This window comes from Hyperoodon ampullatus (genome assembly GCF_949752795.1).
Source record: "Hyperoodon ampullatus genome assembly, chromosome: 20".
Taxonomy (NCBI): domain Eukaryota; kingdom Metazoa; phylum Chordata; class Mammalia; order Artiodactyla; family Ziphiidae; genus Hyperoodon; species Hyperoodon ampullatus.
The window spans coordinates 2,336,284-2,363,879 of record NC_136933.1 but is presented as its reverse complement, the minus strand read 5'-3'; the positions used below and the strand labels follow the sequence as shown (position 1 = coordinate 2,363,879).

Sequence of the window (27,596 nt, the reverse complement as noted above, 5' to 3'; positions counted from 1 at the left end):
TCAGTCAAGTTAAAGTGAATCCTTCTAGCTTGTTGAGCTATCCTGTTTCTTTTTTTGAACTACCATGTGATTAAGTCATACAGAGTTATGGTAGAAAAATTAGGAAATGACAAGTAAAATAAGAGAAAAAAATTCTCCCATAATAACATTTTATGGAATAGCATTGCATCATGTATTTATATTATTATATATTATGGAATATATAATATAATATTGGGATATAATATTATCCCATTATATTATGTAATTATACATTACTATATAAAACATTATGATATTATACTATAATATTATATATTGTGTTCCTTACATAGCTTTGCTATGTAACCAACACCTCCAGAATCTCGGTGACTTAAATTAGGTGTTCATGTCCCTTTGGGGTGGATATGGCCGAGTGCTCCAGTGTCTTCTCATCAGAGGCCCAGCCTGGAGGAGCGGTCCCTCTGCAGACAAGCCCGTTCCTGTGTTAGAAAGAAGAACAGAGGCTGAGCCAACCACACAACGCACTGAACGCTCCCCATGCAACGTGCATATCTACTCTCATTCTGCTCGCCAGCGCACGTTACACGGCGACGGCCACATCCATGCAGGGGTAGGACGGTTTCCTCAGAAACCGTGGGAGTAGGTTGCAGGGTAGGCATTTTGTGAAAACTAATACAGTCTGTGATAGTTTTGGTCACAGATACTCCATTTCTCCACATACAATACTCGTGTGCTGTACTACAGCAACCATTCTTCTCTCTCCTGTTCCTGAGGGTTTCCCTCCTCCTACAGGCAGGGTGCACTCACCCCGCCCCAGAGAGATACAGCACATGCCGCCTTCTTTAGGGCTTTACAACAGCTGTAATGAACCTGGATTCAGTGGTTGTGGTCTGCTTTTCCCTTTCGCGCGCGCGCGCGTGTGTGAATGTGTGTGTATTAATTTTTATTGGAGTATAGTTGCTTTGCAACGTTGTGTTAGTTTCTGCTGTACAGCAAAGTGAATCAGCTATACGTCTACATGTATCCCCTCTTTTTTGGACTTCCTTCCCATTTAGGTCACCACAGAGCACCAAGTAGAGTCCCCTGTGGTATACAGCAGGTTCTTGTTAGTTATCTGTTTTACACACGGTATCAGTAGTGTATACATGTCAATCCCAGTCTCCCAGTTCATCTCACCCACCCCTTTCCCCTTGGTGTCCATACGTTTGTTCTCTACATCTGTGTCTCTATTTCTGCTTTGCAAATAAGTTCATCTGTACCATTTTCCTAGATTCCACATATAAGCGATATTATACAATATTTGTTTTTCTCTTTCTAACTTATTTCACTCTGTATGACAGCCTCTAAGTCCATCCACGTCTCTGCAAATGGCACAATTTCATTCATTTTTATGGCTGAGTAATATTCCATTGTATATATGTACCACATCATCTTTATCCATTCCTCTGTTGATGGACGTTTAGGTTGCTTCCATGTGCTGCAGTGAACATTGGGGTGCATATGTCTTTCTGAATTATGGTTTTCTCCAAGTATATGTCCAGCAGTTGGATTGCTGGGTCATATGGTAAATCTTCACATGTCAATATATATTTCAATAGAATGTTCATGCTTGCACTGTACTTCATTATATATGCTATAAGTTATTTAACTTATAAGTTGGGATTTTTATCTTTTTTCTAATTGATGTCTAAAAATTTGTATTTTAAGGATTTTTTCTTTTACCCTTGTCTGTCATATATGCTGCTTATATTTTTTCTAGCTTTCCTTCTAACTTTATGTGTGTTATTTTTTAAAATTTCAGCTTTTAAATATTAAGCAGGACAGAGATACTATGGATGGTGTATTGTACAAAAGCAAAATGGGGTGGAATAGAGGCAATGGAAGCAGTAGGACTGCATAGGAGGCCTCTCAGTAACTGGGCAGGACTGAGATGGAAATGCAAAGAGTGCAGGAAGCATTGAGATACGCTTATTATCCTTTACACTTAGGATTTAAGGTTTCCCACTGTTGAAGTTCATCTTCCCAGAACCGGCCCTCTCCTAAAGGGAAATTCTCCATTTATAGTCTAGTAAGAGAAAAAAATGTTCGGAATAAAGCAAATGATCTTTATTTCAGTGGCAGTAAAGTCAGTGTTTGAAGAGAAGACAGAAATGTATTTGTTTTCAATTGGGAAGCAACATTTTGGTACATTATGCTTTGCTTTGCTTTTTGCTTTTTCATCTTTTTGGCGTCTTTGTTTTAGATCTTATCTGCCAGGAAGTTCCTTTTTAATGAATCAGCTGCTTTTTGAAATCATCACCACAATTTTAAGAACAGGCTAGTGATATTGCAATATTTTCAGGGTTAAAAGCACTTTGATTAATGTGAAATTCATTGTCAGTATACTTCAGGCCAAAATCTGAAAATGATTGCTTTGAGATTCAATTGCGTTCATTTCTATTCATGTAGTTTTCAAATGCAAGGTTTACTTACTAATTTTTAGGCTTAGTGTTATATATTCTTAATAGAAACACACTCATGTTTTTTTTACTTTTTGTAAACAAACAAACAAACAAAAAACGGAAGATTAGCAACTGGCCTTTTAGAAATAGCATCCATTGTACTATAGTCACCTGTTCTTCTGTGGCAGTCGTTTCATGTTGTTTATTTTAACCAAGAATTCCACTTCCAATGGAATTCTCTACATGGGAGTCTGTCTTCTGTGGGTGATTATTTACACCAACAAAAAAGGCACATTAATTGTTTGTATTATTAGAAGTTTGTTTCAAACTTTTCCTTGAAATGTAAATATTTGATCCCCTCAGAGTTCAAACATTCTAGTGATAATGAAGAATTGAAGGAAAGCAATTTTGATTTCAACCTCTTGAAAATCTGATTGAGCATCTTCAGGTGCCTTGGAGGGGCCAATAATACAGTCTAATTCTAGGTAAGCCCTTCCTGAGTGGGTGGGTCTGTGTAGCTGCAGAGTCGTTCACGTGTTGGTCAGTGAGCTGCACTCTGTCTTACAAGCCACAGAATGTGCACCAGAAAAATCTCTGCCTTGGTCCATTCTTCAAGGGGAAAAGACCCTGTAGCCAGAGGAACAGTGAGGGAGCTCAGGCCCTGTGGTAGCATTGCCTTCTGATTGGTGCAGTGCTAGCAGCAGAGAATTAAAGGACATTTCACCCAGCTCTTAACCAGCGGCAAATAAAAGAGTTTTCCAGCTAGGATTTCTCACAGTTCTTGTCCTCAGAAAAGCACGAAAATCAAGATAGTCTCAGAAAAGAGAGAAAGACATTTTAGGAGAACGTGAAAATTGCCCTGGCAAGCAGTGCATGAAACAATAGAGTGCCTCTTGTAAAGAGTATCACTTAAGGTATAGGAGTATATACCTTAACATTTTAAGTGATTTCCATCTTGTAACTCTGAGAAGAACCTGTAAGTAGTTTACTTACATATACATACAGGGGCACATAAAATGTGTCTATTTTACAGAATTGAAAACTGAAACTTAGAGAGCATAAGTAGCCGGAGGTTCCCCAGACAGTTCCCCCTCCATCTTTCATCACTGCTGTTCTCTATGGGCTCAGGATAGTTTACTGAACTCTCCAGGTCATATTTTGAAGTTACTGGGGAGAATATGGATCAGAGAAAGAGACTTACAAGTAGTTGCATCTTTTTCCAGATGATCTTAAACAGTAGAAAGAACCATTAGTTACAAGTAGGTTGTCTCAGCTTCCTCTGCAGATGGATGAGTGATAGGTAGCACAGTGCCTGGCGGCAGTGCGTGCCATTCCGAGTACTGGAAATCAACCTCAGGGTTCCTGGGAAATATTCTGTCCTGGGAAATAAAATGTTAAAACGAATGGGATCTGAAAGAGTTTGTTTTTGCTTTTATTTTCAGTTCTTTCACATAATTTTCGTATAATTTGTAGGCAAAAAATCCTACGTTCCATAAATGGTCCTGTGAACATAGTGTTTCACATTCAAGACATGTTCGTGATTCTTTTTTGGTTAGATGGAAAAAGATTGAGATGAAATACTGTTTATAAGTTTCTACTTTGTAAGATTTTTACACCCTTGGGAAAGCTGTTGGCTATGCTATTGTAAAAGTTCTTGCAATTGGTGAATAATTCCACTCTAAGAGTAAATATCCACTTAAAGACAAACACTAAACATTGCCAAATAAACCCAGTGCATTTGAAGAAAATTCACCTTGACAGATAGATGTGCATATCCTTTTAAACATCTTGGAATTTATTTGTTGTGCTCTATTTGGAAGCCACTTTTTTGGTCTTTCTACAGTAAAGGACTTAACTCACATGGTGATGACATTAGCACATATATATTTGCTTTAACTGGACTGTAATATAAATGATCAACTATACTCTACTGATAATCGTTATGATTCTGTTTTGTCCTGTGTAGGAGGTTCCTTGCTATATGCTAGGTTTTAAGTTACGGTCTTCACATAGGGGCTTGTTAAAATAGGTTACTGTATATGTATAAAACTTATAGCAAGCTGAATGAACCTTGCTTTGTTATTGAAATTACTTATGCCAACTCAAGGTATGTATCATTTCCTGTGACCAAAAAATCTTCTTAGTTACAGTATTTAAGATAAAATGTAATTTTATGAAATTGTAGAACTTGAAACCTGCAAGGACCTTAGAGCTCCTACTTCTGTACAGGTGAGCAAACTGAGGCCTGGGGACGTGAAGGGGCTCTGCAAGGTTGTGCAGCAGGATGGTGGCATTGCTGCAGCTTCACTCAGGTGTTCTGAGTCTCAGTCCAGCACCCTTTTTGTTCTACTGTTTCCTCAGACATAGGCAGAGGGAAAGACAGAAAAGACAAGAAAGGCAAGCAGCTTTTGATCCTGTTTATGCCCTTGTTTTGGTGTCTCGGGAAAATTATTTAACTTTGTGGCCTTGTTTTCCTCTTAAATAAAAATGAAACTGCCTTTTCTGCATCGTATTATGTATCTAGTCTGTTTTTGAGGTTTTTTTGTTTGTTTTTGATGTTTTTTGATATATATATACGTATAGCTCATTCGTTTTTCTCTACAGCAGAACTAACACAACATTGTGAAGCAACTACACCCCAATTAAAAAAAAAAACTTTCTTTTTTATACAGTGAAGTTTCTTTAAGTCTTTATGCTCCAGAGTTCAGATAATTTATAAACAGGTAACCACGTCTGTTGATATAATTACAGACCTAGAAACTGTCATTCCATCTTTCAGGCCTGCAGGGGGAAGGCTAAATGACCAAGCTGTGCTTCTGCTAATGGTTAGCTTCCAAAGCAAACTGCTGATTTATCCAAGTGTAGCAGAAAGGTTTAGGGTGATAAGTGTGGATATAGCCTTTAAGCAATGTTCATACTGTTTATGAGGTGTTTTATATCTTTAAGAGCTTGATCTAAAAGAAAACAACCATGCTCTAGAAACTACATCATGTTCCCTATTATTAATATAAATATATACTCTTTTGATGACTCATCCATGAGAATCTATAAAATATTCATACTGCTAACAGCCTATAATGAATTCTTGGATTGTAGGTACCTCTTATATTATATCTAATTAAGTGCTTAAATTAAGAAATCTGTTTCCAAAGGGAAACACGGAGAGTTGCTGCATTGTTATCTGTTTTTTGTTTTTATTTTTTTATTTTTAAGTATCTTTATTGGAGTATAATTACTTTCCAATGTTCTGTTAATTTCTGCTGTACAACAAAGTGAATCAGCAATGTGTATACACATATCCCCATATCCCCTCCATCTTGCGTCTCCCTCCCACCCTCACTATCCCACCCCTCTAGGTGGTCACAAAGCACCGAGCTGATATCCCTGTGCTATGTGGCTGCTTCCCACTAGCTATCTATTTTACATTTGGTAGTGTATATAAGTCCATGCCACTCTCTCACTTAATCCCAGCTTACCCTTCCCCCTCCCCGTGTCCTCAAGTCCATTCTCTACGTCTGTGTCTTTATTCCTGTCCTGCCCCTAGGTTCATCAGAACCCTTTTTTTTTTTTTTTAGATTCCATATATATGTGTTCGCATACGGTATTTGTTTTTGTCTTTCTGACTTACTTGACTCTGTATGACAGACTCTAGGTCCATCCACCTCACTAAAAATAACTCAATTTTGTTTCTCTTTATGGCTGAGTAATATTCCATTGTATATATGTGCCACATCTTCTTTATCCATTCATCTGTCAATAGACACTTAGGTTGCTTCCATGTCCTGACTATGGTAAATAGTGCTGCAATGAATATTGTGGTACATGACTCTTTTTGAATTATGGTTTTCTCAGGGTATATGCCCAGTAGTGGGATTGCTGGGTCTTATGGTAGTTCTATTTTTAGTTTTTTAAGGAACCTCTATACTGTTCTCCACAGTGGCTTTATCAGTTTACATTCCCACCAACAGTGCAAGAGGGTTCCCTTTTCTCCACACCCTCTCCAGAAGGGGTTCCCTTTTCTCCACACCCTCTCTTTTTGATGATGGCCATTCTGACTGGTGTGAGGTGATACCTCATTGTAGTTTTGATTTGCATTTCTCTAATGATTAGTGGTGTTGAGCATCCTTTCATGTGTTTGTTGGCAATCTGTATATCTTCTTTGGAAAAATGTCTATTTAGGTCTTCAGCCCATTTTTGGATTGGGTTGTTTGTTTTTTTGATATTGAGCTGCATGAGCTGTTTATATATTTTGGAGATTAATCTTTTGCCCGTTGATTCATTTGCAAATATTTTCTCCCATTCTGAGGGTTGTCTCTTCATCTTGTTTATGGTTTCCTTTGCTGTGCAAAAGCTTTTAAGTTTCATTAGGTCCCATTTGTTTATTTTTGTTTTTATTTCCATTACTCTAGGAGGTGGATCAAAAAAATCTTGCTGTGATTTATGTCAAAGAGTGTTCTTCCTATGTTTTCCTCTAAGAGTTTGATAGTGTCTGGCCTTACATTTAGGTCTTTAATCCATTTGGAGTTTATTTTTGTGTATGATGTTAGGAAGAGTTCTAATTTCATTCTTTTACATGTAGCTGTCCCAGCACCACTTATTGAAGAGGCTGTCTTTTCTCCATTGTATATTCTTACCTCCTTTATCAAAGATAAGGTGACCATATGTGCATGGGTTTATCTCTGGGCTTTCTATCCTGTTCCATAGATCTGTATTTCTGTTTTTGTGCCAGTACCATACTGTCCTGATTACTGTAGCTTTGTAGTGTAGCCTGAAGTCAGGGAGCCTGATTCCTCCAGCTCTGTTTTTCTTTCTCAAAATTGCGCTCGCTATTCCGGGTCTTCTGTGTTTCCATACAGATTGTGAAAGTTTTTGTTCTAGTTCTGTGAAATATGCCAGTGGTAGTTTGATAGGGATTGCTTGGAAACTGTAGATTGCTTTGGTTAGTATAGTCATTTACACAATGTTTATTCTTCCATTCCAAGAACATGGTATATCTCTCCATCTGTTTGTATCATCTTTAATTTCTTTCATCAGTGTCTTATAGTTTTCTGCATACAGGTCTTTTGTCTCCTTAAGTAGGTTTATTCCTAGGTATTTTATTCTTTTTGTTGCAGTGGTAAATGGGAGCATTTCCTTAATTTCTCTTTCAGATTTTTCACCATTAGTGTATAGGAGTGCAAAAGATTCCTGTGCATTAATTTTGTATCCTGCTACTTTACGAAATTCATTGATTAGCTCTAGTAGTTTTCTGGTAGCATCTTTCGGATTCTCTATGTATAGTATCATGCCTCTGCAAACAGTGACAGCTTTACTTCTTCTTTTCCGATTTGGATTCCTTTTATTTCTTTTTCTTTTCTGAGTGCTATGGCTGAAACTTCCAAAACTAGAGTGGGCATCCTTATCTTGTTCCTGATTTTAGAGGAAATGGTTTCAGTTTTTCACTGTTGAGAATGATGTTGGCCGTGGGTTTGCCATATTCGGCCTTTATTATGTTGAGGTAAGTTCCCACTATGCCTACTTTCTGGAGAGTTTTTATCATAAATTAGTGTTGAATTTTGTTGAAAGCTTTTTCTGCATCTATTGAGATGATCAAATGGTATTTCTCCTTCAATTTGTTAATATGGTGTATGACATTGATTGATTTGCATATATTGAAGAATCCTTGCATTCCTGGGATAAACCTCACTTGATCATGTTGTATGATCCTTTTAATGGGCTTTTGGATTCTGTTTGGTAGTATTTTGTTGAGGATTTTTGCGTCTATGTTCACCCGTGATATTGGTCTGTAGTTTTCTTTTTTTGTGACATATTTGGCTGGTTTTGGTATCAGGGTGATGGTGGCCTCATAGAATGAGTTTGGGGGTGTTCCTCCCTCTGCTATATTTTGGAAGAGTTTGAGAAGGATAGGTGTTAGCTCTTCTCAATGTTTGATAGAATTTGCCTGTGAAGCCATCTGGTCCTGGGCTTTTGTTTGTTGGAATATTTTTAATCACAGTCTCAATTTCAGTGCTTGTGATTGGTCTGTTCATATTTTCTATTTCTTCCTGGTTCAGTCTCAGAAGGTTGTGCTTTTCTAAGAAGTTGTCCATTTCTTCCAGGTTGTCCATTTTATTGGCATAGAGTTGCTTGTAGTAATCTCTCATGATTTCTTGTATTTCTGCAGTGTCAGTTGTTACTTCTTCTTGTTCATTTCTACTTCTGTTGATTTGAGTATTCTCCCTTTGTTTCTTGATGTGTCTAGCTAGTGGTTTATTAATTTTGTTTATCTTCTCAAAGAACCAGCTTTTAGTTTTATTGATCTTTGCTATCGTTTCCTTCATTTCTTTTTCATTTCTTTCTTTTTCTTTTTTTTTTTTTTTTGTGGTACGCGGGCCTCTCACTGTTGTGGCCTCTCCCATTGTGGAGCACAGGCTCCGGACACGCAGGCTCAGCAGCCATGGCTCACGGGCCCAGCCGCTCCGTGGCATGTGGGATCCTCCCGGACCGGGGCACGAACCCGTGTCCCCTGCATCGGCAGGTGGACTCTCAACCACTGCGCCACCAGGGAAGCCCTTCATTTATTTCTGATCTGATCTTTATTACTTCTTTCCTTCTGCTAACTTTGGGGGTTTTTTGCTCTTTTTTCTCTAATTGCTTTAGGTATAAGTTTAGGTTGTTTATCTGAGATTTTTCTTATTTCTTGAGGTAGGATTGTATTGCTAGAAACTTCCCTCTTAGAACTACTTTTGCTGCATCCCATAGGTTTTGGGTTGTCGTGTTTTCATTGTCATTGGTGTCTAGGTATTTGTTGATTTCCTCTTTGATTTCTTCAGTGATCTCTTGGTTATTTAGTAGTGTATTGTTTAGCTTCCATGTGTTTGTATTTTTTACAGATTTTTTCCTGTGATTCATATCTAGTCTCATAGCATTGTGGTTGGAAAAGATACTTGATATGATTTCAGTTTTCTCTGACTTACCAAGGCTTGTTTTGTGACACAGGATATAATCTATCCTGGAGAATGTTCCATGAGCAGTTGAGAAGAAAGGGTATTCTGTTGTTTTTGGATGGAATGTCCTATAAATATCAGTTAAGTCCGTCTTGTTTAATGTGTCATTTAAAGCTTGTGTTTCCTTATTTATTTTCATTTTGGATCTGTCCTTTGGTGAAAGCAGAGCATTAAAGCCCCTACTATTGCTGTGTTACTGTCAATTTCCCCTTTTATGGCTGTTAGCATATGCCTGCGTGTATGGAGGTGCTCCTATGTTGGGTGCATAAATATTTACAATTATTATATCTTCTTCTTGGATTGATCCCTTGATCGTTATGTAGTGTCCTTCTTTGTTTCTTGTAATAGTCTTTATTTTAAAGTCTATTTTGTCTAATATGAGAATTGCTACTCCGGCTTTCTTTTGATTTCCATTTGCATGGAATGTCTTTCTCCATCCCCTCACTTTCAGTCTGTATGTGTCCCTAGGTCTTAAGTGGGTCTCTTGCAGACAGAATATATATGGGAGGTCTTGTTTTTGTATCCATTCAGCTAGTCTATTTCTTTTGGTGGGAGCATTTAATCCATTTACATTTAAGGTTGTTATCAATATGTATGTTCCTATTACCATTTTCTTAATTGTTTTGGGTTTGTTATTGTAGGTCTTTTCCTTCTCTTGTGTTTCCTGCCTAGAGAAGTTCCTTTAGCATTTATTGTAAAGCTGGTTTGGTGGTGCTGAATTCTCTTAGCTTTTGCTTGTCTGTAAAGGTTTTAATTTCTCTGTCGAATCTGAATGAGATCCTTGCTGGGTAGAGTAATCTTGGTTGCAGGTTTTTCCCTTTCATCACTTTAAATATGTCCTGCCACTGCCTTCTGGCTTGCCGAGTTTCTGTTGAAAGATCAGCTGTTAACCTTATGGGTATTCCCTTGTATGTTGTTTGTTGCTTTTCCCTTGCTGCTTTTAATACTTTTTCTTTGTATTTAATTTTTGTCAGTTTGATTACTATGTGTCTCGGTGTGTTTCTCCTTGGATTTGTTCTGTATGGGATTCTCTGTGCTTCCTGGACTTGATTGACTAGTTCCTTTCCCATGTTAGGGAAGTTTTCAACTATAATCTCTTCAAATATTTTCTCAGTCCCTTTCTTTTTCTCTTCTTCTTCTGGGACCCCTATAATTCGATTGTTGGTGTGTTTAATGTTGTCCCAGAAGTCTCTGAGTCTTTCTTCAATTATTTTCATTCTTTTTTTTTTATTATGCTCTGTGGTAATTATTTCCACTGTTTTATCTTCCAGGCCACTTATCTATTCTGCTGCCTCAGTTATTCTGTTATTGATTCCTTCTAGAGAATTTTTAATTTCCTTTATTGTGTTGTTCATCATTGTTTGTTTGCTCTTTAGTTTTTCTAGGTCCTTGTTAAAAGTGTCTTGTATTTTCTCCATTCTATTTCCAAGATTTTGGGTCATCTTTACTATCATTACCCTGAATTCTTTTTCAGGTAGACTGCCTGTTTCCTTTTCATTTGTTTGGTCTGGTGCGTTTTAATCTTGCTCCTTCATCTGCTGCATATTCCTCTGTCTTCTCATTTTGCTTAACTTACTGTGTTTGGGGTCTCCGTTTTGAAGGCTGCAGGTTTGTAGTTCCCGTTTTTTTTTTTTTTTTTTTTTTTTTTTTTTTTTTTGGTGTCTGCCCCCAGTGGGTAAGGTTCGTTCAGTGGGTTGTATAGGCTTCCTGGTGGAGGGGACTGGTGCCTGTGTTCTGGTGGGTGGGCCTGGATCTTGTCTTTCTGGTTGGCAGGGCTACATGTCGTGGTGTGTTTTGGAGTGTCTGTGAACTTAGTATGATTTTAGGCAGACTCTCTGCTAATGGATGGGATTGTGTTCCTGTCTTGCTAGTTGTTTGGCATGGGACATCCAGCACTGGAGCTTTCTGGCCGTTGGTTGGAGATCAGTCTCAGTGTTGAGACGGAGATCTCTGGGTGAGCTCTTGCCGATTGATATTAGGTGGGGCCGGTGGGTCTCTGGTGGTCCAGTGTTCTGAACTCGGCTCTCCCACCTTAGAGGCTCAGACCTGACATCAGGCCGGAGCACCCAGAGCCTATCAGCCCCACGGCTCAGAAGAAAAGGGAGAAAAGAAAAGAAAGAAAAAACAATTAAAAATGAAATAAAATAAAATAATTAAAATTAAAAAGTTATTTAAATTAAAAAATTAAAAAGTAATAAAAGAAGAAAAAGGAAGAGAGCAACAAAACCAAGAAACAAATCCACCAGTGATAACAAGCACTAAAAAGTATACTAAGATAAACATAAAAATCAGACACAAGTCAGTCACAGACAGGAAACCCCAAGTCTACGGTTGGTCCCAAAGTCCATCACCTCAATTTGTGATGATTCTTTTACTATTCAGGAATTCCACAACTGCAGGGTACATCAAGTTGATTGTGAGAATTTAATCCACTGCTTCTGAGTCTGCACAGAGAAATTTCCTTTTCTCTTCTTTGTTTGCATGCCTCTTGGGGTTCAGCTTTGGTTTTGCCCTGACCTCTGTGTGTAGGTTGCCCTCAGGTTTCTGTTCCCAACCAGACAGGATGGGGTTAAAGCAGCGGCTGATTGGGGCTCTGGCTCACTCATGCCAGGGGGAGGGAGGGGTACGGTAGTTATAATTGGAATGCAAAGCGAGCCTGCGGTGGAAGTGGCCAGCGTGGCGTTGCAACATCCTGAGGCACGCCATGTGTTCTCCCGGGAAAGCTGTCCCTGGATCATGGGACCCTGGCAGTGGCGGGCAGTACAGGCTCCTGTGGTGGTTATGGATAGTGACGTGTGCTTGCACACAGGCTTCTTGGTGGCTGCAGCAGCAGTGTTAGTGGTTCATGCCCGCCTCTGGGGTCCTACCTGATAGCCACAGCTCGTGCCCGTCTCTGGAGCTGGTTTAGATGGTGCTTTCCCTTCTGTGGGCAGTCGGGGAAGGAATGCTCTCTCCTCCCGCTCCCAGAAACAATGGTCTCTTGCCTCATATTGCAGGTCCAGATTTTCTCCCGGACTCCCTCCCATTTAGCTGTGGTGCACTAGCCCCCTTCAGGCTGTGTTCACGCAGCCAACCCCAGTCCTCTCCCTGCGATCTGACCTCCGAAGCCCGAGCCTCAGCCCCCAGTCCCCTCCCACCCTGGCGAGTAAGCAGGCAAGCCTCTCGGGCTGGTGAGTCCTGGTTGGCACCGGTCCTCTGTGCGGGAATCTCTCCGCTTTGCCCTCCGCACCCCTGTTGCTGTGCTCTCCTCCGTGGCTCCGAAGCTTCCCCCCTCCACCCACCCCCTTTTTTCCACCAGTGAAGGGGCTCCCTAGTGCGTGGAAACTTTTCCTCCTTCACAGCTCCTTCCCAGAGGTTCAGGTCCCGTCAGTATTCTTTTGTCTCTGTTTTTTCTTTACTCTTTTGCCCTACCCAGGTACGTGGGGAGTTTCTTGCCTTTTGGGAAGTCTGAGGTCTTCTGCCAGCGTTCAGTAGGTGTTCTGTAGGCGTTGTTCCCCATGTAGATGTATTTTTGATGTGTTTGTGGGGAGGAAGGTGATCTCTATGTCTTACTCCTCTGCCGTCTCGAAGTTCCCCCATTTTTTGTGTTTAGAAGATATATTATGTACAATTTTCTTTTTAAAAAAATTAATTTATGTTTGGCTACGCTGGGTCTTCATTGCTGCACGTGGAATTTCTCTAGTTGCAGCGAGCGTGGGTTACTCTTCGTTGCAATGCACGGGCTTCTCATTGTGGTGGCTTTTCTTATTGAGAAGCAGAGGCTCTAGGCATGTGGGCTTCGGGAGTTGTGGCACATGCGCTCAGTAGTTGTGGCTTGCAGGCCCTAGAGCACAGGCTCAGTAGTTGTGGTGCACGGGCTTAGTTGCTCCGCGGCATGTGGGATCTTCCTGGACCAGGGTGCAAACTTGTGTCCCCTGCATTGGCAGGTGGATTCTCAACCACTGCAGCCCCAGGGAAGCCCAGATATATTATGTTTAATGTTAATATGCGAGCCCAAAAAGATGGTGGTTGATTTCAGGTCCCATTTCTCTAATTCTTGGCCTGGGAAAATGAAGCACATTTGACTCAAGCAAGATTCCATCAAATGCCCTTGAAAGTGAGGAAGCCTCACATTATCACAGTTTTCCAGGAATCTGGTTGTTGATTAACTGCCTGTGGGGAAAATTTTATTCTTAGAAATAAGTAGGAAAAGTTAACCATTTGCCAATGGGCTTAGTAAAGAAAGGAGGGAACTAGAGAAAAATCTATAGCTTGATTTTTGTTTTTTAAGGTCTCCTTACAATTTGTGCAATCTGTAGTACTGGAACTTTGATTTAAATAATGGAAATGAACTTTGATTTAAATAATGGAAATAATTAAAATACACCACGTATCACTTTTTCCCTGTCTTACCACACACCCATTCTATATCTCAGTATGCCTATACAAAAGTTTATGATAAATTTACCTTTCACTCTGTTTGAATTCCTTTTATTTTTCTCTTATCATCATATATTGCCCAGTAGTACTGACACTACCTTAAATCTTTACCAGGAATTATAAACATCTCAGCAAACATTTTCTGAGGAAACTATCCTTCATGTAGAGTAATTGACCCAGTGAGTAGAAGATTAGTCAGTTCACTACACACAAAGCTACAATTTTTACCACATACCGTGAATTTGTCACCATGGAAGTAAACTCAACAACCGAATGTTGGGTCTCCTTTCTTAAATGTAAATAGATGTATCAGTCTGAGTGGCCTAAATTGCTATACTAAATGATCCCAAGTTGCATCGTGGCTCAGACACAGAAGAGATGTATTTCTTGCCTATCCAGTTGTCCGAGGCGCACATTCCTGGTGAGTAAGTTCTTCACAGAAACATAGCAGCCTCTTTGCATTCTGTGCCTTCATCATCCCCAGAGACATCTTAATTGTTCTGTGTCTGGCTTGTAAAAGGAGAAGGAGCATGGAGGGGGCAGTGGTTCTTGAAGGACCTGGACTGCAGGTGGCATAGGTTCCATTACTCACACTCTGTTGGTGGGCATCTAGCTGCAGATGGGGCTGGGAGCAGTGTTTGGATCTTCCCAGCAACAACCCTGTACCATGGAGAAAAAAAGGGATTTTGATTGACAACAGGATATCTTTGCTGTACCAGGTAATCTTTTTATCCATTTCCTGAGGAGCCTGTTTGAGATTTTTTTGGGGGGCGGGGGTGTGGATCTTCAGGTGCTCTTAGATGCCTTGGTTTAATATAGACTTGCTATCTTCATTAATGGTAATTTAAAAATTTAATATTTCTGCATATTTTCCAGAAAGAGGCAGTGCTATTTTTGTTGAAACTTATATACTGTTATTGTTCTCACATATAAGAACCAACATAAAACCTTTCAACCCTAATGAAATAGGAAGATTAGTTAGAAATCAGTACATCTACTCCTAATAAAGAAAGCACATGACATGCCATCTGGGATGATACTAGCATGATATATTAGGTGTATTAGCTTCCTGTTGCTGCTGTAACAAATTACCATAAATTTAGTGTCTTAAAACAACACAAATGTAGTAAGCTCTGCTTCTGTTGTTACATGTCCTCTGACTCTGACCTCGTACATCTCTCTAAGAACACTTGTGGTTCCCCTGTGCCCACCAAGATAACCCAGGGTAGTCTCCCCACCTCAAGGTCCTTAACGTAATCACACCTTCTAAGTCTCTTTTGCCACGTAAGGTAACATATTTACAGAGGAACATAAAAATCTCGTAATCCAGGGATTAGGATGTAGACTTTGGGAACCAATATTTAGTTTAACACTGGTAGGTAAATAATGTGCAACTTTTTCTCAGGAAAAGGCAATACAACAATGAAATGAATTTTGGGTTGCTTTTCAGAAGACAGTTTGTTCATCACACTGTGCCATGTAGTCAGAAAATGTTGGTTCTGGAAGGAACTATAGAGATTTCTCATTCAACACTCATACTTCGTAGATTAGGAATGCAGGTCCCTAAAAAATTGAGACTTGCTGGAGGCTATTCAGACCATCAGAGGCAGAGCTTTGGGACATTCTGGGGATTTTAAGGTAAAGGAAGAGAGAAGGTACCTTGTTTCTTTCTTGCAACCCTCCATTTAAGAGGGTTTTGTTGTTTGTTTGTTTGTTTGTTTTAATAATACTAATACTCTGAGATGACAAAATGGTCCCAAGTCTGCTGATGACAAAGAAATGACGTCTTGGTCCATCATGGACCTCAGACCTCAGTAATACAAATAAATGAAAATTCTTTCTTGTTTAACTAGATCATCAAGGAGACAGGCTTCATATTTGAGAGAAATTTTTTTATGACAAGTCTTACTGAATGTCAAGTATTTTTATTGTTGCCTGGAAAAGAGTGGAGAGTAGAAATACTAGAAATTCTCACATCTCATCCTTAGCCCTTTGTTTCCAGCTCTTCAACGTGATGAGTCGAAACTGAGATGCTTGTGAGTGTAAAACACACACCAGATTTCAAAGACTTAGTATACAAAAAGGATTTTTATTTATTACAAACTTTATACATGTTGAAATGATAATGTTTTAGATAATGTCAGGTTAAGTAAAATATGCTATTAAAGTTAATTTCACCAGTTTTCTTTTTTACTCATTTTAATAAGGTTACTAGAAAAATTTAAATTATATATTCTCCTTTCATTACATTTCTTTTGGACAGTACTGCCCTAAACTTTCCCCCATAACTAACAATGGTGAGATTTGAGGCTGAGCAGCTCTCCCTTATCCTGGTCAGAATGGTTAAAGGTGGTGGAGCCAGATTTCTCAGAGGTAGCTCAATAAAAATTAAATATTTCTTATTTAACCTTATGTTCGTAAACCAGTAGACTCATTATGACTTGGTGAGCGATTGTGATGCTGTATTACTGTAATATATAGTAAAATATATTTATACTGTAATATATAGTAGATATATAGTATTTTATATAACTATATAGTAAAATGTAAATATATAGTTAAATAAATATATAAATATATAGTAAAATAAATATATGCTGTAATGTATTGTAAAACCTTGATAATTCTGGGGGAAAGTTACAATTAGGACTTGAATCAAAGAATACCTTAAAAGAAATGCAGTTCTCTTTGCTTCTAGGAATGTATACAAAGACAAGCTAAGCTCAGGCCCCATAGAGTAATAGTAAGAGCATAGCTTTTAGGAAACTAGTAGAGTCAACATTGATTCAAGTCCTGATTTCAGCTGAATGACTTTAGGCAATTTACCCAACTTCTCTGAAACCCATCTCTAAAGTGAGATTAACAGTATCTACCTAATAGGGCTTATCCTAAGGATTACAAGAGTAAGGTAAGTGACGTAAGTGAGGGCCTGAGTAAAGATCCCTGAGCAGCAAACTCTGAGTCACATATTAACTCATAGGGAGTATGTTGGGGAGTGGTCTCCAGATGGTACCCGGGATGGGTGGGGTGCACTTTGGAGGAGAGAGGAAAAGAAGCTAGGCTGTGATGCAGTCTCCCCAGAGGCCTCCGCTGCCTTGGCAGAGGTCTGAAGCAGAGAGGTGTCCCTTCAGAGCTGTCCTGCAGTGCGTGAGGGGAACCAGGCAGCCATCCACCCATTCTCGCCCGCAGGTTGTCTCCTGGGGCAGTTCACTCGGGCCAGGAGGCTTTCCCCAGCTCTGGGCAGCTCTCAAAGGGGCTGACAGCTGAGGCTGATGGGTCCTTCCTTCCTGAGGGGCCCTCTGAGCATCCCAGCACAGTGTCCACCAGGAATGTTCCTTACCCTTTCCCTCACAATAGGAAGATATGCTGTTGTGTTGTACGAAGTCACCATAATTAATTTAACCATTTGAAGGGTTTCCCATGCTTTCCTGTTACAAACAATGACAGTTTTTGAACACATCTCCTGGAGCATATATGTAAGAGTTTTTCTAGAGTATAGTACTGGGAGAAGAGCTGCCAGGTCATAAGGTGACAAATTCTACTTTACAAGATAATGCCAAATTGTTTTACAGAGTGTTTAGATGGAGGAACAGCAAAACAGGTGGAATGGGACCCCAGGAAGCTTTAATGGCCCTGTTCTATTCTATTTCACATATTGGGGGTGGCGGTTTGAAGGGTGTTTACTTTGTATTATTATTAGTTTAATATCTTGCATGAACATTACTTTTATGTTTTTATGTGTTTTTGTGTGGTGTGTATGTATACAAAATGTTTTATGTATTTTATATGTTATTTTGTACATATCAATGATTACTTAGTAAAAATACCCCCTACAAGAGAATAGACAGAAGTTGCCCATTAGTTCTGTGAAATCCCTCTGGGTCTTCTAAAGTACGTGGAAGGGGACTACTAGTGTGTTTTTAAGGTATTTGATGTCTTACCCAGTTGTGTTTCTAACATATTAGAGCAGGAGGCATGAAAGACACTGTTGACCTCTTACTTTTTTACCTCACGCTTGCACTTTCCTGTCTACCAGGCTTATTTGGGGCTGTCAGGTGTCAATGACTGTATGTCTGCAGCTTCCTCTAAGAGACATTAAGATTTACTTTAGATTGTCAACCCAAGTTGGGATCTCAATCTCACTGTCATACTAGCTCTCATCAGCCCTTGGTTGTTGCTCTTCTTTGTAAGGAGGTTTTTTCCTTCTGCTAGAGATTTTTAGTCTCCTTAGGAATGGTTTTGTCCCTAGAAAATTTGAGAATTGAAAGCCTAGCTCTGATCCCTTTTGAATGCTATTTGCCTTAGATTCTGTGTTTCCATTTATTGGTTCCTCTTACATAAAAATGTGTATTGGACTGTTTTTAACATCTAATAGTTAGCATCCCCCATAAAAATGCTACTATAAATTTCTAGCTCATACTTGGCCAGCACTGAGGATCCCTTGAATGAGCACTGCTAAGTTGAAAACCATTTCATTTATGAGAATAATTTTAATTTATTATCTAAGTAAGAAAGGAAAGATTTCATCTAGAGAAGGAACCTCACTTTCTAATTAATTTGCATGTTTTCTCCAGAGACTTGGGGAGCACTATGGTAGTGGGGACAGATGAGCAGACATGGCTGTGTGGAATGGGGTTGGGGTAGGAGTGGTGGGTATAGATGTTTAAGGCACAGGAAACACAAACGTTTTATTGATGATTATTTGTATTTGGCCACTGAGGCTTAAATAGGAACCAGGATCTTCTTAATCTTTGTTACTGAAGTGAAGCTCTAACTTGAGCTACTTTATTGTTTGTTTCATGAAACTTGGACAGGAGTATTTTCAGATCTCAAAATCACAAGTCTTATAGCATATCGGGATCTAGCTTTACTACCCAATTATCACAAATATGCTGCTTACATATCAGATGCTGTGCTAAGTGCTTCATCTGTGTTTCCTCTCCACTGTCTCCAATAATGTCATTTCTTATAGCCAGGATTCTTGGCTACAAAATAAGTGGAAACTGACCCTGGATAACTGAAGGGTAAAGGAATTTATTGGAAAGTCAAACAGACTGGAGGGGGAGGCTATTTAAGAATCATAGTAGGGAAATAGGTTCCCACCAAGGAAGGCTGACAGAGGAAATGCCAAGTGGCTTCCATGGGAAAGGTGTGGTGAGGACCCTACAGCTGCCACCACTTCTGCAACAGGGATGCTCTGACCCTGTGTCTGTGTCACTCCCTTGGCAGCATCAAGTGGCTGGCTTAGGTCACATGACCTTCGCTGCTAACTTACAGGGACAGGGACTATTTGTCCCCACTCTGGCACACAGTGGGAGTTTCCCCTAAAGTAGGAAGTTCTTGGTGAGTAGCGTGAAATCAGCAAATGTCCATTGAGTCATGTTTCCCCCATTTTTCATTGAGATTTAGAAAATTTAAGTAACTTACCCAAAGTCATACATTCAGTCATTGACAAAGCCAAGATGTAAACAGAGGTCTGCTTGGCTCAGAACCATTGCACTTTGCTGCCACCTTAAGTGCTATTAACCTTGGTGAAGCCACCATTACTGTCTTGGCCACATTGAAATTTGGATGAGGCGGAGTATTAAGTAGAAATCTGTTGGTTTTGTTTTAGTTTTTTTCTTTTTTGACTAGGTCAGAACCCGTGGAGACACAGAGTACCTCATAGTGGTGCATGACTGTTTTGATTTGCTTGTGTGATTATTTGATTATTTTCAGTGAGTGGTTCTTTAGTTGATGTCTATCTCAGTGCAAGCTCAGTGGGAGCAGGAATCTGTCTGGTTTTGTTTAATATTCTGTTCTTAGTGCCTGACATAACAAATGCGGGAAATCATGGTGGTGAACAGAATTAAACAGGTGTTCTGTCTTCTGCACTGTAGAGCTTATAGTTACTCTTCCATAACACCAAGTGGTGACCATTTTTGGTGAAATTATAAACATGATTTGAAATTATTAAGTACAGATAGAAACTGATAAGTGACCCAGACTACCAAGTGAACTAATCAAATAAATGGAAAATGAAAATTTGTGGGTTTAGAGGACTTTCTGATAAATGAAAATGAGGCAGCAAAAACTGGTGCTCTCTCTGTACAAATCATCTTTTTTTGGAAAAAATGCAAGTACAGTCCTGTACTGTAATTGGCATCGTTTCTTGCTTAGAGAATAATTTGCCTTTGGCGTGAAGCTCCACGAGGGCAGCGACATCTGACCGTTTTATTTCCTTCTGGACAGTGTGCCTGGCATGACGTAGGCACTTAGGGGATATTGGTTGAATTGACACTAAATGAGATTATTATGGGCGGGTTTATTGGATTGGCTTCTGGAACAGAGTATTTTCTCAGCACTTACCATCCCATCTGTAATTACTGGTTTACTCACTGGTGTTGGTTCACAACCTGGCCCCATATGGGGAGGGCAAGGAGAGACCGAAGAAAGAGGCAGTCACTCTGGACTGGTAGGTGGCAGGTTTAATACGCAAGGGAACTTACGAGGCTTGTCTTGGGCATCTGAGACACAGCGGATCTCTGCACTTGCCCCCAGGGTCTTAAAGTTTATAAGCATCCTTAAGTGGGTTCCAGTCAGGTAGGCCGTCCAGATGGTCCCAACACCACCTTACTGTCTCAAGGCCGCGTCCTTGGGCAGCTTCTAGCACAGGGAAGGCAAGCAGAATGCACATTCCGAGGGCGGGGGCTGGGTGAGGAGCCTCTGGGTTCCCAGGTCCGGCTCCAGGGTCAACCGGTGGACGTGTCCTCTTGATGACCTCCTCCAAGAGCTAGAAGAACAGCTCTGGGAGCTCTGAAATGACACCACTTCTGTATCTGCGTTTTGTACGTGCTTTGGGATAGAATGAAGAGCACCTTCCCGGCACAGAAGACGGTTTTCCTGTCTTACTGGTACATGAGAGGCTTTCTGCCCCTCCAGAAGGTCTCGTGACCTCAAGACAGAGCTCTGTGTTGCTCTTCCATGAGATGGTTTGAAAAGGTCTGAGCTGACTGTGGCAGTGTCAGTGACACAGAATTATGTCTTCTGAACACAAAGATGCAGTTTTCCTTCTGTGTTTCTGGGCTTCTGAATAGCAAGTCTAATAGATGACTCTTGTCTAAATGTCTTACATGACTGGGTTTGGTTTCTGAGGGATAAATGATGTTTTTTTCAAGTTTGGAACTATTTCATGCTTACAGGGTGGTTTCTCCCCCCGCCTCCCCCTCCCCCCAGCAAGAATGTTATTTAATTTTAAATGGAAGAAGGTTCTATTTAAAGATTTTTTTCCCATCCTGTTCCTTTGTGTGTTTAAGGAACAGATGGAACTAAAGCCTGCGAACATACAGGCGAGGCTGAGGGCCGCTGGAGGGAAGCAGCGCATCCTCGTGGGTTGAACGAGTCAAAGACAACTTCGACCTTCAACTGCCAATTACCGAAGACAGTGATTGTTCATTAAAATTGGGCTTAGTTTACATTTCAGATAATGACTTATGAATGAAGGAAACCTTTAGCCCCATGGCTAGACAAAACTTTTCACTTTTGTGTCCACCTGAGATGGGTAAGGATAAGCATCATCAGACCTTTATGAAAAGTATTAGTGGACAAAGGGAATGGATTGTGAAACTAGCTCCTCAGGCTGGAATTGAAGGATAAGGGACCAGAGAGCAGGTCCAGTATGTATTCCGAGAGAAGCCGTATGAGTTCTGTTTTGGAAAGTAGTCTGTGAGGTGTCTAATCCATTAAGGTGGTAGATTGGTGACGCATGGCAACAGGGTTCTGGCTCAGACTCTTAGCACAGAACAGAGGCAGGGGAGCCTGCTTGAGGTCTCATGTGGCTGGACCACCTGGGGATCAGGATCTAGTCCTGCCATATGGAGCGCTAGATGGCTGCCACCCTCTGCTGGGGTTCAAAATGGGTCCTCAGATTAGAAAAGGATCAGCTGGGAAAGCCTGGAAGAAGACAGGAAAAAAGCAGGGAGTTCGTTTTTATCTAATTTATCTCTTTTTATTATTTAAAACCATTTGTTGTTTGTATGTACTCTCAATGACTGTGGTAAAGTAGATATTGTTCTCTGGAAGGTTGACTGATTTTGTGATCATGTTGCTGCATGGAAAGGAATAGTACCCAGAGAACGGAACGATACCTACCTCACTCCTGCCATGTTAGGGGGCAGGAAGCTTCCACACATTTTTCTGGCCCCCCAGACTGTTCCTGAGCTGTTGGAAGAGTTGATTTTTCAAGCCTCCTCTCTGCAGTTATTACATGAGTGGCTGGCCTCCATTCACTTCTGGAGTCAGTCTCCTCATTGGATTTCAAGGTAACCATTTTAAGCCTTAATGCAGTGTGAAAAGATGTGTAGTTGTGGAATGTTTAGCTTCAAGAAGCAAATAGCACAGGAGAAAAACAGCTTCTATTGGAAATTAGGAAACCTGGACACAAGTCTCAGTTCTGTCACTTAGTTACGAGGCCCTGGACAAGCCACTTCATGTTTCTTGGGCCTCAGGAATCTTCATCTATAAAATGAAGAGACTGAAGGTGATTATTTCTAAGATTCCTTCCAGCTCTCCCAACGAGATTAAGTGCAAATGAACGGTCTAGAAAAGAAATCATTTATTAGCGCCTTCGTGACAGTAGCAACAGCCTCTTGAAGATGTTGGGCCATGTGACTCTGACTCCCAGGTCTTATTCGCTCACTTTACTCTGTTCCATACAAGTCAGTGTGACCTAAAGAACCTGGGAGAGCCATGAGATCCTTTTACAGCCATCATTCTGTTCTGAAAATAAACTGAAGCTGGTTTCCTCTTGCATCTCACGCCTCTCTTCCCTCCTCTACTGTGTTAATTGTACCTCTGGACAGTTGATATTTAGAATTCATTACCACTTTGGCTTCTCTCCAGAGTGCTTAACTCAGTCTTCAGCCTTTTCTGCTAATGGTTCCACAGTGGTTTTCTGTGGTTTTTTTAAACATCTTTATTGGAGTATAATTGCTTTACAATGGTGTGTTAGTTTCTGCTGTATAACAAAGTGAATCAGCTATACATGTACATATATCCCCATATCTCCTCCCTCTTGTGTCTCCCTCCCACCCTCCCTATCCCACCCCTCTAGGTCATCACAAAGCACTGAGCTGATCTCCCTGTGCTATGCGGCTGCTTCCCACTAGCTATCTGTTTTACATTTGGTAGTATATATAAGTCCATGTCACTCTCTCACTTTGTCCCAGCTTTATAAAGAGGAAGGACGCACCTGCCTAGAAGCCACTGTCATCCTCCCAACTATCTCACTGGAGTTTTGCAAGTCTTTAGTTCATGGGTATCCAGAAGGTACTCACCATTGTAATTGTGGCAGAATTTCCTGCTGACCCCGCCTCCCACCCCCAACTGGGTGCCAGCTGCATGTTAGGGCCTTACGGTATTGGTGCTGTACGTGTCCCTGGCACCTGGCACCTGGTAGGCACACATGAGCAATGTATTTGATGAGGTTCATTTCTCTGGGACTCTGCCTTTTGAGAGGTTTAGAGAGTTTTTCTTTTGACCATTAACTGGGACACTTTTTAGAAACTTGTTAGGGCTTGTGTACCAAATAGTGGCTTCAGTAAGAGAAAACATCAGAAGGTGCAGTATGGATTCCCAGCCTTCCAGTTAATTTGCGTAATTAAATTTATCCTACAATTTCCATTTGATATGGAAGTCACCTTTATTTTCTGCTAAAGCTTTTATGAAAAGTTATTTTGTACTTTAAACAGCTGCTGCTCTCCAGGAGGCCTGCCTCTATTTTATAGCAAGCAGGCTCCTCTGCACAGGCTGGCTGATGTCTAAAAACGGTCAAGCCTTCTCAGAGCAGGATGGGGCAGGACGGGGCCATCATTAAGTATTGAATCTAGTTGTGAACCCCATATGTACCTAACACCACAACTGTGGGTGATGTAAATGTAAGGGGAGGAAAATTAGACTTATTCCGAAAACAATTGGAAAACCATATTGTTTAAATGTTCTTTAAGGTGTGCTACATTACAGGCATATTCACTGCATCCTTATTTATGGAGCAAAGGACTGCAAACTAAATGTCCAGTAATAAGACCCTGATATATCTGTATGCTGGAATACTGTGTAGCGATGAATCAGAGTGAGGGAGATTTATGTGTGCTAAAGTAGAATGATCTTGATGGTAAGGAAAAACAAGAAACAGAAAGAATATATATCATGCTTTCATTTGTAGGCCATAAGAAGAAAAAGGATACATATACACACTCACACATACACACAGTGTCCATGGATGGACTGTCTCTGGAAGGATGCTTAGGAATCTGGCAATATTGCTTCTTTCTGGGCAAAGGGACTGGGAAACTAATGTGGGAAGGAAACTTAAAATTCACTGCGTGCTCTATTTTACCTTTAGGAAAGAAGTTCATTTTGCATGAACTGTAGTCATTTTTCAGAAAAAAGTTTATGCTGAATTTTCTTAAAAAGAGAATGACATGAAATACAATAAAGAAGGGAAACTTCCTGTACATTTAAGGAGTTTATTTGACAAGTAGTCATTGAGCTCCTGCTCTCTGCAGATGCTGTTATAGGCTCTGCGACGCGGAGGACTTCAGACAGCCAGGGATGCCCTACAGACAGGAGACGGCAGTCGTGATGGAGGGTGACTGGGGTCGGGGGCGGGGCTGTTTCAGGAGGGTGGCCAGAGAAGGTCCCTTGGAAAAGGTAACATTTGAGCTGAACCCTGAATGGTGAAAGCCAGGATCAGGGTGCAGCAAGAGAGTGCCCAGCGGGAGGACACCAGCGGGGGCCATTCAGGAGAGCCTCGGCAAGCAGGCAAGCCTGTGTTGCGTGTGCAGGTTGAGTGAGGGCTGCAGTCCTAGGGAATGAAGACACAGGCCTGACTGCAGGGGACGGCGGTGCTGGGAAGAAGTGGGACTGAGTTCAGGTTGGTAGGGTGGGGTCAGAGCACCCAGGGGTCCTGAGTGCTAGGGGTCCCCGCCAGCTTCCTCACGTGCTCCCTGTGTTGTTCATCCTGACCCCGTGGAGGCATGGCTCTGTGCTCTTCACTCCGTCTCGATACGAGAGCGCTGGGAACAGTAGGAGGAAACTGCGTGGTGTGTGGTGTGGCTCCAAGTGAGGATTTGAATGCGGCTCTGCCATCACCTCCCGAGCTGACTTCTGCCGCCTATGAAGAGGGGGTTCTACAGTCCCCACTCACCCCGACCCCCTCACAGCGTTGTCGAGTTGGGAACCCAAATGAGATAACCTGTGCTGCTGCTGTAAAGTGTAAGGTGTTAAACAGGTGAAAGTTGTTATTAGGAATGACATTACAGGAGGAATAATACCAGCTGGGCAGTCTTTGGATCAAGGTAACATATTTGGGTAAAGATAGGATATTTCTGCTAAACGTCCCGGAAATCAGGCTGTATATCAGATTCCATTTCTGTACATGGCAGCACATGGTTTTCATTCTTTTTATGTAAGCTTTTTGGTGGGGAAAAGGAAATTAAGTTCATCAGGAGGTGTGTTCTCACCCATTATTCTGCCTGGCAAATACCCAGACGATGTGCTGCTTTTACAGCATGTTCCCTGTTTCTGACACGTTGAAGCAGGGTCTCGTGTCTTCCACTAGTACTTCTTGAATTTTTATCTTGGCTCTGCTGCTAGTTCCTTCATGGGTTCTACCTCAGGCTTATTTGTGTTAAATGGAGATATTGGCCTATAGAATCACCATATGCTTAAGTGAGAATTATGCATGTTCTAAACGAGCAACTTTATCATCATTTTTTATGTCTTTGGAGCATGCTTTGTAAAATATAAAGTCACTGCAGAATTTTTTTAATTTAAAAGGTTCAGTAGCTTCAGATTACCTGGGAAGAGAAGAAAGTTTACCTTAAAGTAGCCAAAAATGATGTCATAGACTCTATACTCTGCATTCTTAAAGCAGAGGAGATCTCCAGGATTGTCCAGAAGCAATTATCTATTATCATTTTAGACCAGACTCTACCAAAGTTCTCTTATGTCTTTGTTTCGCTCATAGCAGAGTTGAAGCATCACGGGCTTCAAGGGTAGGAGATGGGAAGTGAAGAGGCCAGAGGAGGTAGGAGGTAGCCCCCGACGTGGGGTGCAGCCCAGCCCAAGTCCAAGCATCACCTGCCAGGCTCACTGTCAGCAGAGGAGACAGCCCACGTTCCTGAATAGTGCTCAGGAGCTGTGCCTTGTACTGTACGAAGTTTGTAATCCTGAGTCATCAAAGAAAAGATCAGATTTGAGGAGTGGGGTCGGTTGAGGCAGCACTGTCTTCCGGATTGGCATTTTACAAACTATTTTAAAATTGTATTTATATTAACACTAAGCCCTCCTTTATCTGGAGGCTTCTGTGACTGACCCTCTGTACCCCCGGGATTCCAGATAAGTGACGTATTGCAATCCTGAGTATTATACTCAGAACTTCACATGTCAGGAACTAAAATTCTCTGGTCTACTGTTAGCTTCCAATTTGTAATTCTCACTCGGGGCTGCATGCATTCTTGTGCCGACAGAGCATTGCTAGCTCTTGGAAAAGCTTCTTGCTCCTTCTTGGTCAGACTTGGCTTTATGTCTCTCACTCTAAGGCATATTTAAAGCTAACATGTGCTAACCGATTGATTTTTTTTTTTTTTAAGTTTTCAGTATGAGAGGGAGGTGACATACCATCTTTATTCTGGATTTCTCATACGGGCTGACCACATTCCTGGTTAATCGTCTGGCTGTAGTAGTCTGAGGCTGTAAGAAACATTTAGTTCTTCAGAAGGCAGTGCAGTTTGAATTACTGTTAAACGATATGTGGCCTGGAACAGGAAGGGGAGAGGAAAATAAATGCTCACTGGGATGGCTTTGTGGCTGTCATCCTTTTCCTTGCTTGGAATTGACTGAGCCTTTTGATGCCCATCGTATTTTTTTTTCTTTTTGAAAATTTATCTCTGTTCCCACCCCACGTAATGCCTAACAGATGACTTGAGACTTTTATCTGTGGTCTCTCTATTTTGTTGTTGACATTAATGAGCTTGCTGCACAATCACAAGAGAAATAGTGTTGCTATTCGGAATGCTAATGAATTGCTTGCCTGGCCAATTGCCATTTGTTCCAGTGTGTGAATATGGGGTGAGTGTGTGTGTGTGTGTGTGTGTGTGTGTAACAGAGAGACGAGTAGCAGGGCTGGGGTTGCTTTTTTTCCTGTTCGCAGCCAGTGACGTGAGCTGTGCCTGGAACAATCAGACTCTCTGCGAGCAGGGTAGTTGACGCTGGAGGAAGCAGCCTGGTGTTTCCTGGGCTAAGGCGATCTTGGAGCTCTGAGCTGCTCAGGCGCGGCCCGGCGGAGCTCCTCCAGCATTAGAGCCTTGCAGCGGCTGGAAAGTGCCTTTGTATTTCTCCAAGCCCCTTCCCCAGTCAGCCTGCGAAATGATTGGCGTGAACAGTGTTCAGAGTGCCAGCAAGGTGCGGGTGAGGACCTCAGGCTCTGTGAAATATTCCCGGGAGGATTCCATCCGGCGGCAGTCACACCGGTCAAAGTCTATGAAAATTTCCAACTCCTCAGAGTTTTCTGCCAAGGAGACCAAGGTAAAGAGATACCACGTTCAAGCGTATTGACAGTTGTATGTTAGGTTAACGAAATTTGGTACAGTCTTTGCCAGCGTCTAATGTGCAATGACAAACTGAGAAAGTACGGTGCATAAAATGGCTCTAAGATAATAGGTGAGAGGGGTGGTATCTGAACTCCAGATATTAAGATTGTGGCGTGGGTCAGTTTGCTAAAGAGCCA

The 27,596-nt window shown here is 41.1% G+C and overlaps 1 protein-coding gene across 8 annotated transcripts in view; it reads left to right on the top strand.

Moving 5' to 3' along the window:
* Positions 1–27,596, top strand: part of PSD3 (pleckstrin and Sec7 domain containing 3) — a gene marked incomplete at both ends in the record, with an annotated part of 563,129 nt that overhangs the window by 361,291 nt on the left and 174,242 nt on the right. The window contains one exon of one of the 8 annotated variants that reach the window (XM_079726469.1): positions 27,236–27,394. The exons of the other annotated variants lie outside the window; for them this stretch is intronic. Within the exon in view, the coding sequence (XP_079582595.1) occupies positions 27,236–27,394 (159 nt within the window). Of the gene's footprint in view, positions 1–27,235; positions 27,395–27,596 lie in introns of those variants that run through there. 8 annotated transcript variants of the gene reach the window in all.